Source organism: Microcaecilia unicolor, chromosome 12, assembly GCF_901765095.1.
Source record: "Microcaecilia unicolor chromosome 12, aMicUni1.1, whole genome shotgun sequence".
NCBI lineage: Eukaryota > Metazoa > Chordata > Amphibia > Gymnophiona > Siphonopidae > Microcaecilia > Microcaecilia unicolor.
In genome coordinates this window covers 32,391,722-32,407,410 of record NC_044042.1, presented here as the reverse complement: position 1 = coordinate 32,407,410, position 15,689 = coordinate 32,391,722, and the positions used below count along the sequence as shown (strand labels likewise).

The window sequence follows — 15,689 nt, the reverse complement described above, 5'->3', positions numbered from 1 at the left end:
ACGGTTCAAACTTCCAGAGAGCTGAATTATGGTGCGGTAGTAAGAGGCCACTATTTCTGAGGTAGCTCTGCATGAAATCCCAAGCACCAGTGGAATTTCTAGATGCCGTGGCAACCAGATGCCTGAGATCTGTCAAATCCTGAGTTAGCATATATGATAACAGTTCATGTCTGTTATAGGAGAAATAAATTTTGTGGGTGTATATCCAATTTAATGCATTGTCTGTAAAGTGGCATTTAGCATGTACATTAAATATTTACAGTATACTTGCAGAAAGCACATAATTTAGAAAACGTTTTAGTTCATAGTGGCCCATTTGCCAACATATTTATTATGCATTCCTTTGTAACTGATCACTTAACTTTCTTATCCTAATTTCTACAGCTATTTCCTTCTGCTTGCAGTTCTGAATTGTTTTGAGTCTGTTCAAATGTTTAGCTTCAGTCTCACTGTAGCTTTTAGAGAAAAGCATTTTCCAGATGTGTAGGTGCAAAATTACATTTGTCTTACCTGGTTGGTTTTTTCAGAGGAAACCTGAAAATAGAAAAACAATAAATTCATTCAAAAGATGGGTTACTCAAAAAAATGTGTTTACAGTAAGTGATATGGAAAGAACAATGAAGCAAGAGAACAGAACTTGAAGCTGTGATTAAGATCTAGTATGCTACTAGCATGGTCAGTCACTGAAATCCATGTAACCAATTTATGAAATAGCCATAGGGAATTCTAAAACAAAATATGGACACATAACAATACTGAGCAGGTTAGAGTCCTATGAACAACCAGTAGATGGCTAAACCAATGTACTACATTTCTTTGAAAGGGTGAATAAACATTTGGATAAAGGTGAGCCAGTCGATATTGTACTTTCAAAAGGCATTTGACAAAGTACCTCATGAAAGACTCCTGAGGAAATTAGAAAGTCATAGGATAGGAGGTAATATCCTACTTCAGGCACAGGCAGCTCCTTGTGACTCTGGGCAAGTCACTTAACCCTCCATTGCCCCATGTAAGCCGCATTGAGCCTGCCATGAGTGGGAAAGTGCGGGGTACAAATGTAACAAAAAAAAACTGGTTAAAAGATAGAAAACAGAGAGTAGGGTTAAATGGTCAGTACTCTCAATAGAGAAGGGTAGATAGTGGGGTTCCTCAGGGGTCTGTGCTGGGACCACTGCTTTTAAACATATTTATAAATGATCTAGAGATGGGAATAACTAGTGAGGTAATTAAATTTGCTGTTGACACAAAGTTATTCAAACTTGTTAAATTCAAGAAGATTGTGAAAAATTGCAAGAGGACCTTACAAGACTCTGAGACTGGGCATCCAAATGGCAGATTACACTTAGGGCAGGTGGGAACCGATTATAGTAACATAAAGAACTTATACGGACTAGTGAACACACCCTGTGATATCAAAAACTGAGTCACCAACATCTGCAATCAATTTAGCACAATAGTTCGAAAAAAAAGATCACTGATCTAAGAAAGGAACTAGCACAAGGATAGTTTAAGGTCCCTGCAAGGACAGGGCCTGGAGTTCTGACATCCCCTGGCTGATGCAATAGCCACTAAGTAAACAACCTTCAGCGTGAGATCCTTAAGCAACGCTGTCTTCAGAGGACTCAAGTCCCAGATGGGCAGGGTTGACCTGATTGGGGGGGGGGGGGACGGACGGACAAGGAATGCAGATGGGGGACCCTTGCAAAAAACACACAATGCCCAATATTCAGCTGGCAGCACTTTGACTGCCCACTGCCAGCGTTCAAGGCAGAGAAAGAATTCTGAGGCACAGAAAATACTGGAGAATTCCAGAAGGGCACCAGCCTATGTACTGGTACATTAGTAGCTTTACCTCCACCTACTGGTAGGAAGGAAATGCAACCCACTTGTTCAGACTGGTATGTCAGGATAAGAAAGCTAAAATATATTATTGCCAAGCTGGGGAAATACAAAGTTGCAAGCCTCCAGGAGTCAACCCAATAATTATGTGGTGTAAAACTGATCAACTGCCTCTTGAATTCTCTTATTCAAAAATAGCTAGACATCAGCATGAGTTTTTAGGGTGTTAAGCTCAAATAACATAAAAAAAAAAACATAACATATAACATAAATAACGGTTTTAATTTAGAGGCAATTAGCCTAGAATTTAAAGAGTATCTTGAATCTTATTTGGTGGGACAGGAGCTCAATGGAAACCCACATACCATTCTGCTGAAAAGTGCTTCTTTCCAGAAAACACACAGGTAATCGGTTAGGGAAGAACAGATGGTAATATTCACTCTCAGAATTATCCTTAACAGGATCAGGGACTGAGAAACGTGCTTGTCTCCGGCAAGCTGATTTTCTCTGCATGTAAGCGAGACTGGCAGACATCCCTGTTACTGATAAGCAGCAACAAAGTAGGGCTATAGATAGCACAAAGGAGTGGGCTGCGAAAAACATACCCCAAGAGGAAAGAGAAATAAGGAGCAATGAAGACAGCAACATACTTGAGTGATTTTTCCAACATTTTTTGGCATCTGCAAAACACTGAGCGAAAGCTTTGCCTGGCTGAGTCATATACTACATCTCTATATATAAAAGGCACCTCCAACGTTCTAATGAAGCCTCAGCCGGAACTTTGAAGCGGTCTAGATATCCGGTTTCCCCATGAGTGTCTGCCCCACCCTCGCGTCACGTGATGACGTTGAGGGCGGAGCATTGACATTCGACGAATCATGATCTCCCCCTGCCCCTCGGCAGCCATTTTCAACAGCCAACCGGCATCACGGTGCGTCTGTGACAGCCACGGCCAGGCAGGAACGTGGATCTTTTCTGCCTGCCACGAACATTTCCTAAAAAACAACCGCAGTGGATGGAGGGGCAGGTGAGACAGCAGGGTCGCTAGACATGGGTGTCTGCTGGGGTGGCAGGGTGAGATGAGGGTCGCCACTGCACATAGGTGGCTGCAACGGGGCGGGGGGAGAGGAGCCTCACCACTACACATAGGTGCCTGCAAGGGGGCAGGGGGATAGGAGGGTTGCAGGACATGGGTGGCTGCAAGGGGGCAGGAGGAGAGGACGGTCGCACAACATGGGTGGCCACGGGGGGGGGGGGGCAGGGGAGAGCAGGGTTGCTGGAGGGGTGTAGGGGGAGAGCAGGGTCGCTGGCCATGGGTCGCTGCAGGGGGGGCTGGGGGAGAGGAGGGTCGCTGGACAGCAAAACCTTGCTAGCGCCCGTTTCACTTCTCACAGAAACAGGCATTTTTTTACTAGTTTTTCATAAATAAGGTCACTAGGACAAACGGCATAACAACAATAACTGCCCTAGGTGCTGCAATGATGGTACATCAAATAGCAATGGCAGCACTGCAGCTCTCTTGATGTTCCTCCCAGGTGCATCAATCCTAAGTGGTGCAAAAATGGTGCTGCTGTGCCACTTCACATCACAATCTAATATAATCATGACCTCTGTTAAGCTTTACTAAGTACCAGCCAGGCTGAGTCATTTGTTTTACTTTTATAAACTGGGCCAATGGTAAGTATGTGAGGGGGTCTGAAAAGTCTGTCACAGAAGTACTGCTGAGAAGAAAGGCTGGGGTAGAAGAGGCAGAACACTGGCAGTCAGTGACGCCACAGAAACAGAACATACCCAACCTGGCACATTTACAAAGAAGGCGAGGGATCCCCAGATTGGTACAAAGGGGAGATTGGCCTTGCCCTGTATAGAATGGAATTGTCATGGGATTGAAAAGAAGGTCAACTGCATTTAATGCAATAGACTGAAGACATCTTCTCGATCCCTGGAAATCCTTCTTTCAAATTTTTTTTTCAAATGATCCTCCCTTCTTGTGCTTCCTTCACCACAGATGTTCCCTCTCACCGCGATCCCATTCTTTCTATTCCACTTTACTGCCCCTTCCCCTCTCTAGTTGTCCTTACCTGCCACAATCAACTGGTCTGACATTTAGAACTCAGCCAGCTCTTCTTTATTTGACCCTCATCCTCTGTTCCATTTCTGTACTGTCCCAAACCCTAGGCGTCTCAATGGCTAAATGGCCGCTGCAACCACATTTAAAAAGGGGAGAAGGTGAAGATGAGAGCCAAGTTATGCACCTTTGACCATTTATGGGGCAGTCATGATGACTTAATTTTCATTTATTTTCTCATTGTTCAGTACATTCTACTCAAGATTCCAGAAAAAATCTGGTCCACAGCAAGACCAATCCTATTAATGAACCCCCAATAGATCTATTTGTAAGAAAAATCATACAGCAATACTGACTCCCAAACCTCACATACTAGCTATGAATTCAGAGTGGAAGGTTTTGTGTCTGAGCTTCATAAATGTCTACTCATTTTTTATGTTGTTATTTAGCCTGCTCTCCTTTCTCCTTTCCTATTTAAACTTGTAGTTCTTTTCCTGTGTGTTATATGTTTTATTTTAAAATTTGTACACTGCTTTGAACTATTCACTAGCAAAGGCGGTATAGCAAGTCTAAATAAATAAATCCTCTGAAACACAACTCTTGCTATCCTTCACTGCTAAACTGAATAGACATGATGCTGCATGAAAGCTCCTAATGCATGCAACCTCCAGGAATTAAGGTTCTTCTAACAAAACACCACATCTGCCCATAACATTTTTTTAAAAACAGCATAAACCTCTGAGCTTTGAATGAGTGTTGACAGGCTTTCTACAAGTATCCATGCCATTTATACAACTTGGAGACAGAAGATACAAGGTGCTAGACCAAGTTAGTGCAGCAACCTGATTTTATGCCAATGTGAAGACATTTCATTTCATTCATTTGTTACTTACCTGAAGCTCTTCAATGAATACAAAAATACTATCAAGCAGTAACCATGAAGAACCCTCATTTCACAATTGCTAGAACTCCTGTATCTTCCTGGCCCGCGGAATTCCAAAACATGGGTGGCAGGTCCCAGCAAATCAATCCCCCTCCCTTCCACTGGGCCATGACTCCATGGGGGAGTGGGGGAGAGAACGCAAAGGCAGATGTTCTCCCCATGGCTGAGCCTTCGGAAATTAGTCAGAAGTGACTGTCTCCTGAGAATCACATATCAAACAAAAGGAGCCCACAAAGGAGCTCTGTTTTCTGTCACCACAACTGAGACAACACCTGCCCCATTCCCAAGGCTTGGACATGATCTCCAGTATTGTCCAGCTATGCCCCGCTTGCTGTGACCCTCCTTTCTAGGTCCTTCTTGCACAAGCTCAGAGAGAATACACTTTTGCAATAAGTCTTTCCACTCTGGAATTTTTTTGTTTTGTTTTGCAATGCAACCCACCTTAACTCTTAGTGTGCATTATGAAAAACAATACACACTATGTGGGCAAATGTACCCTGACCACAGCATGCAATAAAAATAGTATAGTGTGCACTACCTGAAATGGTGCATATTATAACTACCAGATATGTAAACGCCATTTTAGAAAACACATATGAATCCAGCCAGAACACAGGAAATTCACCTGAGCTGCCCACATGTCTGTAAAGCATCCCCTTTCAACTTAGAAGGAAAAGAGACAAACAAGAGCAGAGCACTTCTCTATTCATCAGAAACATATAAACTAAGACGTGGCACCTCTCTCAACAGTGGGATGCGTGGGATAAACATAAAGGAATCCTGTTCAGAAGGAATAGATCCTCAGGAGCTTAGCCGAGATTGGGTGGCAGAGCCGGTGGTGGGAGGCGGAGCTGGTGGTTGGGAGGTGGGGATAGTGCTGAGCAGACATACGGTCTGTGCCAGAGCCGGTGGTGGGAGGCGGGACTGGTGGTTGGGAGGCGGGGATAGTGCTGGGCAGACTTATATGGTCTGTGCCAGAGCCGGTGGTGGGAGGCCAGACTGGTGGTTGGGAGGCGGAGATAGTGCTGGGCAGCCTTATACGGTCTGTGCCAGAGGCCGGTGGTGGGAGGCGGGGATAGAGCTGGGCAGACTTATACGGTCTGTGCCCTGAAGAGGACAGGTACAAATCATAGTAGGGTATCCACAAAAAGTAGTACATATGAGTTTATCTTGTTGGGTAGACTGGATGGACCATGCAGGTCTTTTTCTGCCGTCATTTACTATGTAAGCCGCATTGCCCTTTGTAGGCACTCTCCTGGGCTCCAGTCCACAGCAGTGCCTCCATGTGCTGCCTTCTTCCTTTGCTTTCATTTTACCTTTGTGCTTTTTTTTAATAACTTTACTGTACAGCTGCTCTAACCAAGAAGTATTCAAAAAGGAAATTCCTGACTGGCCTCAAAAGGCCTGATGCATAAATGTTACCAAGCATTTCTGACCGGCTCCAGCTGGTTTAGCGAGGACTGTATAAAGCGGGCAATGCACAAAGGGGTTCTGCAGGCTCTTTTCCATCCACGGTGGCAGCCAACGAAAATCACATGGAAATGCATGCAAATGATTAGTGCTTAAATGTGCATTCACTGGGATACATAGCTGTTTACAAGCGAGTGATGCACAGCAAGGACTACCTACCTCTAGCGAGCAACATTTACCAAGAGGTCTGCAGCAGCCATAAGCAGTGGAAACTTGCACTTTTGTGCAGCTGGGCTCTCTCTCGCAGCTCTACACAGCACAGCCAGTCGGGGGCAGCTCTGGCAGTTGGTAGGGGAGGAAAACAGCTCCCTGCGGCTACTGTTGATCTCCCTAATCTGTGCCCTGACCTACTCTTTCTTTCCAGGAGCTCCAGCAACAAGCAGATCGTTGCCGTCTCACTGCCAAAGTAGCAGGCGTCTTATGGGGAGGTAGGGGGACCAGAAGGCATCTCTCCATAAATATTTAGCTGCAGATATTTTGGGTAATCTTCCGCTGGCATGCTGAACTCCCTGGCACACATCTTCCCACAGCACTTTTGGGGGAAAAATAAAAGAAGTTACACCCAGCTTTCATACACATACTGTTATGAGCGTGCGCAGAGCAGCCACACTTAGCGATTGACTGTTCTACTCATGCACAGCTTAGAGACAGCTTTCCCCCTACCATTTTGTGAGTGATTCCCTTTGTGAATGGCTCACTATTTTCAACTTGGTAACTTTTACCGAGGATCTCAATGAAGAGAGACAGACAGATTTTTTGGAGACTTTTTTGTATCTGCCCCAAAGACCTTGTCCAGAGTCTGGGGGGGGGGGGGGGGGGGGGGACAGAAGGGAAAGGAAGTTCCACCCTACAGGGTCACAGGCAAAACAGCATCCAAGGTACCCAGACCCTCTACTGAAGCTTTTACTTCTCTTTCTTTAACCTGCTGCGCCAGCCATCCTCCCTTTTGGAGACAGCAAATACTGACAGACTACCAGAGCTTTCAGCTTTCTCTCTTTGCCTGCTTTACTAGCATAAACAATGGAAGGAGCAGGAATTTGCGCTGTCTTCCCTGCTGAAGAGAGGGTATATCCTCACTGGTCAAGCATGGATGAAGAAGAAATGCAGATTTCATTGGCATCAATGTATGTAGAAGAAACACAAAGTCATAAGTAAAAGTACTTACACAAAACCCACTGATAAGAGAAAACTTTCAAAAGTGTTCAGTCAGGATCCCAGTATCCGAAAATAAAAACACAACAGGATGAAGGAGGCACAAAGAAATGGAGAAGTCAGAATAAAAAAATGTTGAGCATCCAGAGAAAAGACATTTCTACATTTAGGAATGAGGTAAAAAGCAAAAAGGTCTGCAAAGTGGGATACACATTAAAATATCATGAGGTCTGAACTAGGATCCATCTAGTTGTTTTCACAAACACAGTCTGGTATGACCCACGCGTAGCTTTGTCTAAATATTCGCTTTCTGTAGCCAATGAAGTCATTCTTGGCATCTTTGTGCTTTGCTGGATTAATAGATCAAATCTGTGCCATTTACTGCCATGCATTTCAGAAAGAAAAGAAAATGTGTCAATTAACCAACAATAAGCTTATTTGGAAAGCAGAAAATTCATCTCTTACTAAGCATATGGTACTGCCTGATGATCAGAATATTCCTGCCAGAATTCTGCACGAATGTGGAGCGCAGAATTTGTGCAGAATTCCCTAGCTGCGCAGAATTCAACACTTTTGTGCAGAATCAAAACTCTGAGGGGAGCTGGCTAGCTCTCCAAGCCCGTGCTGCTGGCTGACTAGCTCCCCCACCGCCCCAGACCCTCAGTGGGCCCTCCCCAGGCCTACCTGAACACACCCTGGTGGTCTAGTGGCCTCTTTGGGGGCAGGAAAGAACCCCACTCTTTACTGCCTGCTGCCGCTGCTCTCTAACTGGGGACACCGCTTCTTCAAACTGGCTGCTGAGAATTCAAGCAGTAATCTCGTGAGATTGCCACAGGAAAGTGGCCAAAAGCAGTGGTAGTAATCAGGAAAGAATGGGGTTCATTTCCTGCCCTGAAGAGTACTACCCTCCTCCTCCTACTACCTCATGAGTGAGTGCAGGGGCACCTAAAAAAAAAATATGGATGGTGTGGATGCAGGGAGGGAGGGTGCTGTAAAAAAAAAGGTGGGTGGAGGGATTGATGGAGGGAGAGAGATGTAAAAAAAAGGTGGATGCAGTAGGTGGGTGGAGGGAGGGAAGGGGCTCTAAAAAAAAGGTGAAGGGGTGGTGGATGTAAAAAAGGTGGATACTGTGGATGAGTGGAGAGAGAAGGGGCTGTAAAAAGGTGGATGCTATGTGTGGATGCAGGGAAGGGGCCTGTAAAAAAGGTAGATGTTGGGAGGAGGGCTGGGAATAATATGGGAGGTATCTGTGTACAGGGAGGAGGGGTTGTAATATTGGTTAAAAGGAAAAATTAATTCTTACCTGATAATTTTCTTTCCATTAGTCCCAACAGATCAATCCAGAGACTTGTGGGTTGTGTCCCTCTACCAGCAGGTGGAGATAGAGAGAACTTCTGAGGTTTGCTATATGTGGACCTGTGCAGCCAAGTAACCCTCAGTATGAATGATACCAAAGCAGTGGAATGGAAACAATAGAAAACTCTCCTGACATTGTCAGACCAAATGCCCAACATACTTCCACTACTACTACTTCAAGAACCTTTGAAAAAGTCCGAGGTGCTGTGGCTAGGCCGAAGGGCATCGCTTTGAATTGAAAATGATGACTGAGCACTGCAAAGCGAACAAAACGCCTGTGAGGAGGCCTAATTGGAATGTGTAAATAGGCCTCTTTGAGATCGAGAGACATCAAAAATTCCTCTGGCTGTACCGCTGCGATCACCGAGCGGAGGGTTTTCACACGGAAATGGCGAACCTGTAAGGACCTGTTGACACACTTGAGATCTAGGACGGGTCGCCAAGACCCGCCCTTTTTTGGCACCACAAAATAAATAGAGTATCGACCGCACCCTCTTTCTGCCGGGGATACAGGCTGGACGGCTCTCAATCGTTGTAAGTTGAGGAGGGTGTGCCGAACTGCCCGCACCTTGGTGGGAGATTTGCAAGGAGATTCTAGAAACGAGTCTACTATCAGACGAGTCAATTCCAACTTGTAGCCGTCTCTGATAACTTCCAAGACCCACCCGTCGGATGTTACCCTGGTCCACTCCACCAGGAATAGGGACAGCCTGCCCCCAATAACCAGCTGGAGATGGGCCAGGGCCCCATCATTGGGCAGACCTGGCTGTGGCCTGGTTTCTGTTACTGGAAAGGAAGGCCTGCCTGTCACCTCTGAAAAGAGGCCCCGTGACCTGGATGGTAACGACATCATGTATCCCTAAACTTAGGTCTAGGTCCCGCTGGTCGCACAAATTTGGACCTGTCCTCTGGGAGGCGCTGGCCCTTAGAATCACCGAGGTCCTTCACAATCTGTTCTAGGTCTGTCCCATACAAAAGCTTTCCCCTAAAAGGAAGCCTTGCCAGCCGTGACATAGAGGCCACATCTGCAGCCCAATGTCGCAGCCACAGCCAGCGACGCGCGGTGATCGCTAGGGAAACCTCCTTCGCCAAAGCCCTCAAAAGATCATAAAGAAGATCCGCAAGGAAGGCTAAACCGGACTCCAAGGCCAGCAAAACAGCCACGAGGTCCTCCGGAGAGGAGGCTTTCTGTACCTACGATAAGCATGCCTGTGCTGCATAGGAGCCGCAAACTGAAGCTTGCAGGGAAAGGGCCGATACTTCAAAGGACAGCTTCAAGCAAGTCTCCAACTTATGATCCTGAGGGTCCTTGAGCACCGTGCCACCCTCCACAGGGAGAGTGGTTTTCTTAGTGACCGCTGTGATTAATGAATCCACCGTAGGAACCTACAGCAAGTATAAGTCAGCAGCAGGCAGCACGTAAAGACGCGACATAGCTCTAGCAACCTTAAGCCCACTGTCCAGCGTATCCTACTGCTCCGAAATAAGGATGTTCATGGCCTCATGTACATGAAAGGAACGAGGTGGGCATTTGGTGCTAGACATAATAGAGGCACCGGACCTGTTCCCCCTGACAATTCAGGGGGTGAAATGGCCAAAACCTCAAAAGCCCTAATAATCAAGGAGGGAAGCTCTTCCCTGCAAAAAGGCAGGCAGCCGTCAAGTCATCCCCCTCCTCAGAAGGCAGGGTGACCTCATCTGCCAAATCCAATGATTCTGAGGGACAGCCTGGAGACAAAACCGGGCCATCTGAGTCCGATTGCTCCTCGGGTTCCAAAATCTCCACCCGGGGACGTTTTGCCTGAAGAGAAGCTCCTGATGTCATCAGAAGAAAGGCATTGTGCATTAATAAAACAAAATCCGGGGGAAAAGGAACTGAAAGGGACTCCCCTACTCCCTCTAAATTGCTTTCCTCCATCGGAGCCTATGCCACAGAAGCGCGCTGTGCCTCCTGTCTGTCAACCGCCACGCACGGAGTTGGTCGCACCTGAAAGGAAAAAATGGTGCCCGCCGACATGCGCTACACTAACTGCCCCGAGGAAACCGGCGAAACTATCCCCTGCGCTTCCGACTCACCGGATGCCTGAGGGGAACCCCCGTCGTGCTGAACACCCACTGCGGGCTGACGGCGGCAGGACTCACACTCCCCTGATGCTGCTCTCCGTCACCCACACTGGGAGCAGTGCTTAGTCACCTCAGAAGGCACGGACATACTCCACAAACGCCTGCCCCAAAACTGACTCAGCAGACCGTCTAGTTCCTCCATATGATTAAACAAAAACAAAGTCTCTTAAAGAGACGCTTACCTTTTATTCCCCCCCCCCCCCCAGGAGAGAAAGGAAACACCCGATCAGGCCAACAGCCCCAGGTGACAGAGGAAAGGTAGGGGGAGACCGGGAGGGACCTGGCACCACCAGGTGTACACCACAAGCTGTAAACAGCCACTCAACCCCTGTCTGTGCTAAACTAGGCCCAAAGGGCACCAGTAGCCAGATCAAACCAGAGCTGCACAGAGATGTCCCTCCACCTGCTACATAGAGAGAATACTGAGGTTTACTTGGCTGCACAGGTCCACATATACCAAACCTTGGAGGTTCTCTCTATTGCCACCTGCTGGTAGAGGGATACAACCCACAAGTCACTGGATTGATCTGTGGGATGCTATGGAATATGATAAATAAACTTGCAGAATTTGCAAATTTTGTGTGCAGAATTTTGAATTTTTTTGTGCAGGACTCCGGCAGGAGCAGTTCAGAATTTTCAAAAGTCAACACCCTGGCAAAAAAGGAAACCTCTGAATTGTCTAGAAATACAAGCGAACATCATCTCATATGCTGAAGGATAAATGTCAGGCACTAATACAGCAGGAGATAACTAATGCCATGTATAGAGGGATATCTTTCCAAAACAGCTACAGGTCACACCCACTAAAGCAGCAAGAAAGCAAGATAATCATTCTAGCAAGACTGTGAATTCCCCAAACAGAAGGTCTGATGAAACTAACATTCCTCTTTATTTCACCTGCCTAAAGACTATGGCTGCATTTTGATTAAAATTTTAATTGAAATTTACTTATTTTTTTCCTCACTGCTGCTCTTTGTGACTCTGGACAAATCGCTTAACCCTCCATTGCCCAGAGTCACAAGGAGCACAGTGGGGGAGGGGGGCAGGATAACAGACAATTCAACAGAGTAGCAACAGCATTTTCGATTGCAGGTCCCCAGATATGGAATAATTTTTTTTTGTACCCTGCGCTTTCCCACTCATGGCAGACTCAATGCAGCTTAGGTACTTATTTGTACCTGGGGCAATGGAGGGTTAAGTGACTTGCCCAGAGTCACAAGGAGCCTGTGCCTGCAGTGGGAATCGAAACCAGTTCCCCAGGACCAAAGTCCACCACTCTAACCACTAGGCCACTCCTCCACTCCACAATTTGCCTGGATATTTAAGGCTATGCAAGAGTATGGAACTGTTTAGAAAAATTCTGAAAACACATTTGTTTGTTAAAGCATGGGGTTGGTATCACTGTGATGGACTAAGCTTGAGCAGTTTTTCTCTTGTTCTGTGGATTTTATTATGTATGTTTTTATGAAATCCACCTAGTTGTAGACAGAATAGAAATGTTTAAATAAATAACTTTTTAATGAACTAGCAATACATTTTTTGACTAGCTTTCAAAGGCAATACCTTATTCTTTGAGTCCGAAAGAATAGCACAATTGTACCCCTCCCTCCCCCTTCCCCCACTTCTCCAAACCCCAGGTCTATGCAAGCAATTCACTAACACTTATGCAGGCGTAAATGCTGATGGGGAAATTTTTTGAAGCTTATATTTACTGCCATTACAAAATAAGGAAAACATCCAGGTACTGGATTGGCCACTGTTGTAAACAGGATACTGGGCTAGACAGACCACCGGTCTGACCCAGTATGACTATTCTCATGCTCTTATAAAGGTCCACTCAGTACACAACCAGCACCCAAAATAATTAATGGGCTCCAATGATTTAATTACTGGAGTTAACAAGCACTTGACACTAATTATGATTTGGCTGCCGATCTGGCTGCATGCTCTTCTCTAACAGGTGCTTAAATTGCATCACACACAACCCAAAAGGGGGTGTGTCCATGAGGGGGCATGGTGGGGTCAGTGGTGTTCATAAAATATGGGCCTCTTAACTAACCGCGCTAGTGGTCCCCAGTGCGGCACTTTGAATGGGCTTCGACAGCATTGCCGCATGGGAACCACTAGCGTGGCTTGATAAAAGAGCCCCTATGTGAGCTGTGTAACAGAACAGCAGAGATTCGCAACCAAACTTGAAAACCAGGGTTTACACCAGGTTTCAGCTGGCGTAAGTCCTTGCGCCCAAAGTCGGGTGTGGAATGGCACTCAACACTATTCTATAAAGAGCGCTCATCCCAGAGCCTCCTTTATAGAACCACACTGAATGCCAATTTTTACAGGCGCCTAAGTTTCAGCACTATTTACAGAATTTCTCCCATTACAAACAGTTTTAAAGGCGTGTAAATCTATTATCACTTCCAAAATCACGCATTTAGGATGCAAAAACTCATTCTTTTGGAGGTGAAGAAATAGTAGTCACTACTGAATCCGCTGAGTACTCCTTCAGTTCTGAATTTAACCTTCTTAATTGAGACGTTAATCATCCACAGACAACCTCACACCTATTTATACATGTCTTGATCAATTACAGCTCCTGCCATCATCACTTAGATACAACTTAAAGCAGTGACAATCTTATCGGATGGCAACAGGAAGATATTTGGCCTGCAAAGGCAACATTCAACTAACCAAAAGTGAAAATGTCTCTCTCTTTCTCTTTGACTAAAAGTTACAATATAAAGGAACTTGAACAGGAAGGTATAGGGAAATATGTAGCAGTAGGTGAAAGTGCAACAATCTAACACAAAGAAAAAGCCTGCAAAGTATTACAAGTTCCTCTTGAAAGCCAAGTTGATACATAGAATTTGTGTTTGGCATTGTATCAAGTGGCTCTATTTAAATCTTTCTGGATCAGTCTTACAAAGAACACTTCACGGTACCATGCAGGATTATATTTACTGCAGCAGAAATTCTGCCATTTTGAAAGGGGACAGAGTTTCTGATCATAATCTCTGTAACAAGCATGCATCGAGACAGAAATCACCCGAGCTGCCCATGTCTGTAAAGCAGCCTCTTTCAACTTAGAAGGAAAAGAGAGAAACAGCAGTCACGCATTGATCTATTCACTAGAAAAGCATAACAAACTGTAGGACGTGGCACAGTTACACAGTTAACTCTCGGGGCTTTCAGGCTGGTGAATACTTGGCAACTATGTAGATAAATTGTTGTCATCTATGTGGTTGGGCCTATTCTTAAAACGCTCCAAAAGTCAGTGACTGCAGAAGAAAGTCTGATTCTGCACGGATTGTGGATTTAAGCCATAAATCTGTGGATACTCCCACTGCTAGAGAACGAGGAGGATTGGATTTCTTTTTTATTTATTTTTGTTACATTTGTACCCCGCGCTTTCCCACTCATGGCAGGCTCAATGCGGCTTACATGGGGCAATGGAGGGTTAAGTGACTTGCCCAGAGTCACAAGGAGCTGCCTGTGCCTGAAGTGGGAATCAAACTAAATTCCTCAGTTCCCCAGGACCAAAGTCCACCACATTAACCACTAATTGCTATTCAAGATGGGGAGATTCATGGATGACATGAGAGCCTCACATGCTCTTTTGAGCCATTACATTACATTATATAAGTCTTGTATTCCGCATTTACCTTGATAGGTCAATGTGGATCGCATCAGACCAAGACACTGAATTACTGAATCCAAAAATTACAAAAAAAACCAGGTCAAGTTATAGACATCTCTATAAAACTCTTACATATTAGAATTCTAAAGGATAAACTTTCGGAATAAGAATGTTTTTAACGCTCTTCTAAACCCCAAATAGTCCCTTTGAGACCTAATGGAAGGTGGTAATTGATTCCAAACCGAGGTGGCCTGATATGAGATGTCAGTAGTTTTACAGATGTAATTTTCAAAGTGGTTTACATAGTATATTCAGGTACTTATTTGTACCAGGGGCAATGGGGGGTTAGGTGACTTGCCCAGGGTCACAATGAGCTGCAGTGGGAATTGAACTCAGTTCCCCGGGATCAAAGTCCACTGCACTAACCACTAGGCTACTCCTCCTCCTCCTCCATATTAGCTCAAAATAGACTCAAGCTTACAAACAAACAATAAAGTGAATAAAACATAACAATGTAGAGAATATAATACAAATTACAATAAATTCAAGAAGCAAATTAATACATGTGTAGCAAGCAACCAGAGATTTAGACTATCTCAAGGACAAACAAATAATTAAGGGTAGATAGGTGACAGCACAATTAGGCAGGACTAGATAGGAAAGAGATTATGAAAAGAGTGTGGGTAAAATTCAAAGAGTTCTTTGTATTCGGAAAAGCCAGACTGAAGAAATGTGTTTTTTTTTTTTTTTCAGAAGACTTCTAAAAGTTAGGTAGTCATCTGTAAACTTGATTGATTTAGGAAGAAAATTCCAAATTTTGGTGCCTTGACAGAAGAAACTAGCAGAGTAAATTGTTTTATATATCACATTCTTAACAGATAGGGAAATGTAAAACAAAATATTCTCTAGATGATGAAACAGCATTATGAGGATGTAACTCAATGAGATTATTCATATATGATGGGGCTTGACCAAACAGAATTTGATGAATGAATACATACAATCTGAAAGATATTCTCTCTCTTATTGGTAACCAATGTAGCTCAAATAGAAGAGGAGTGGATTTGGCAAAGTGAGATCTACATATAAGACGAGCAGCAGTA

General features: G+C 44.9%; 1 protein-coding gene across 2 annotated transcripts in view; it reads right to left on the bottom strand.

Moving 5' to 3' along the window:
* ARHGEF12 (Rho guanine nucleotide exchange factor 12) overlaps positions 1 to 15,689 on the bottom strand; it is a 159,080-nt gene that overhangs the window by 116,585 nt on the left and 26,806 nt on the right. For both annotated transcript variants that reach the window (XM_030220358.1, XM_030220359.1), the window contains exon 3: positions 511 to 534. In XM_030220358.1, coding sequence (XP_030076218.1) covers positions 511 to 534 — 24 coding nt within the window. The remainder of the gene's footprint in view (positions 1 to 510; positions 535 to 15,689) is intronic.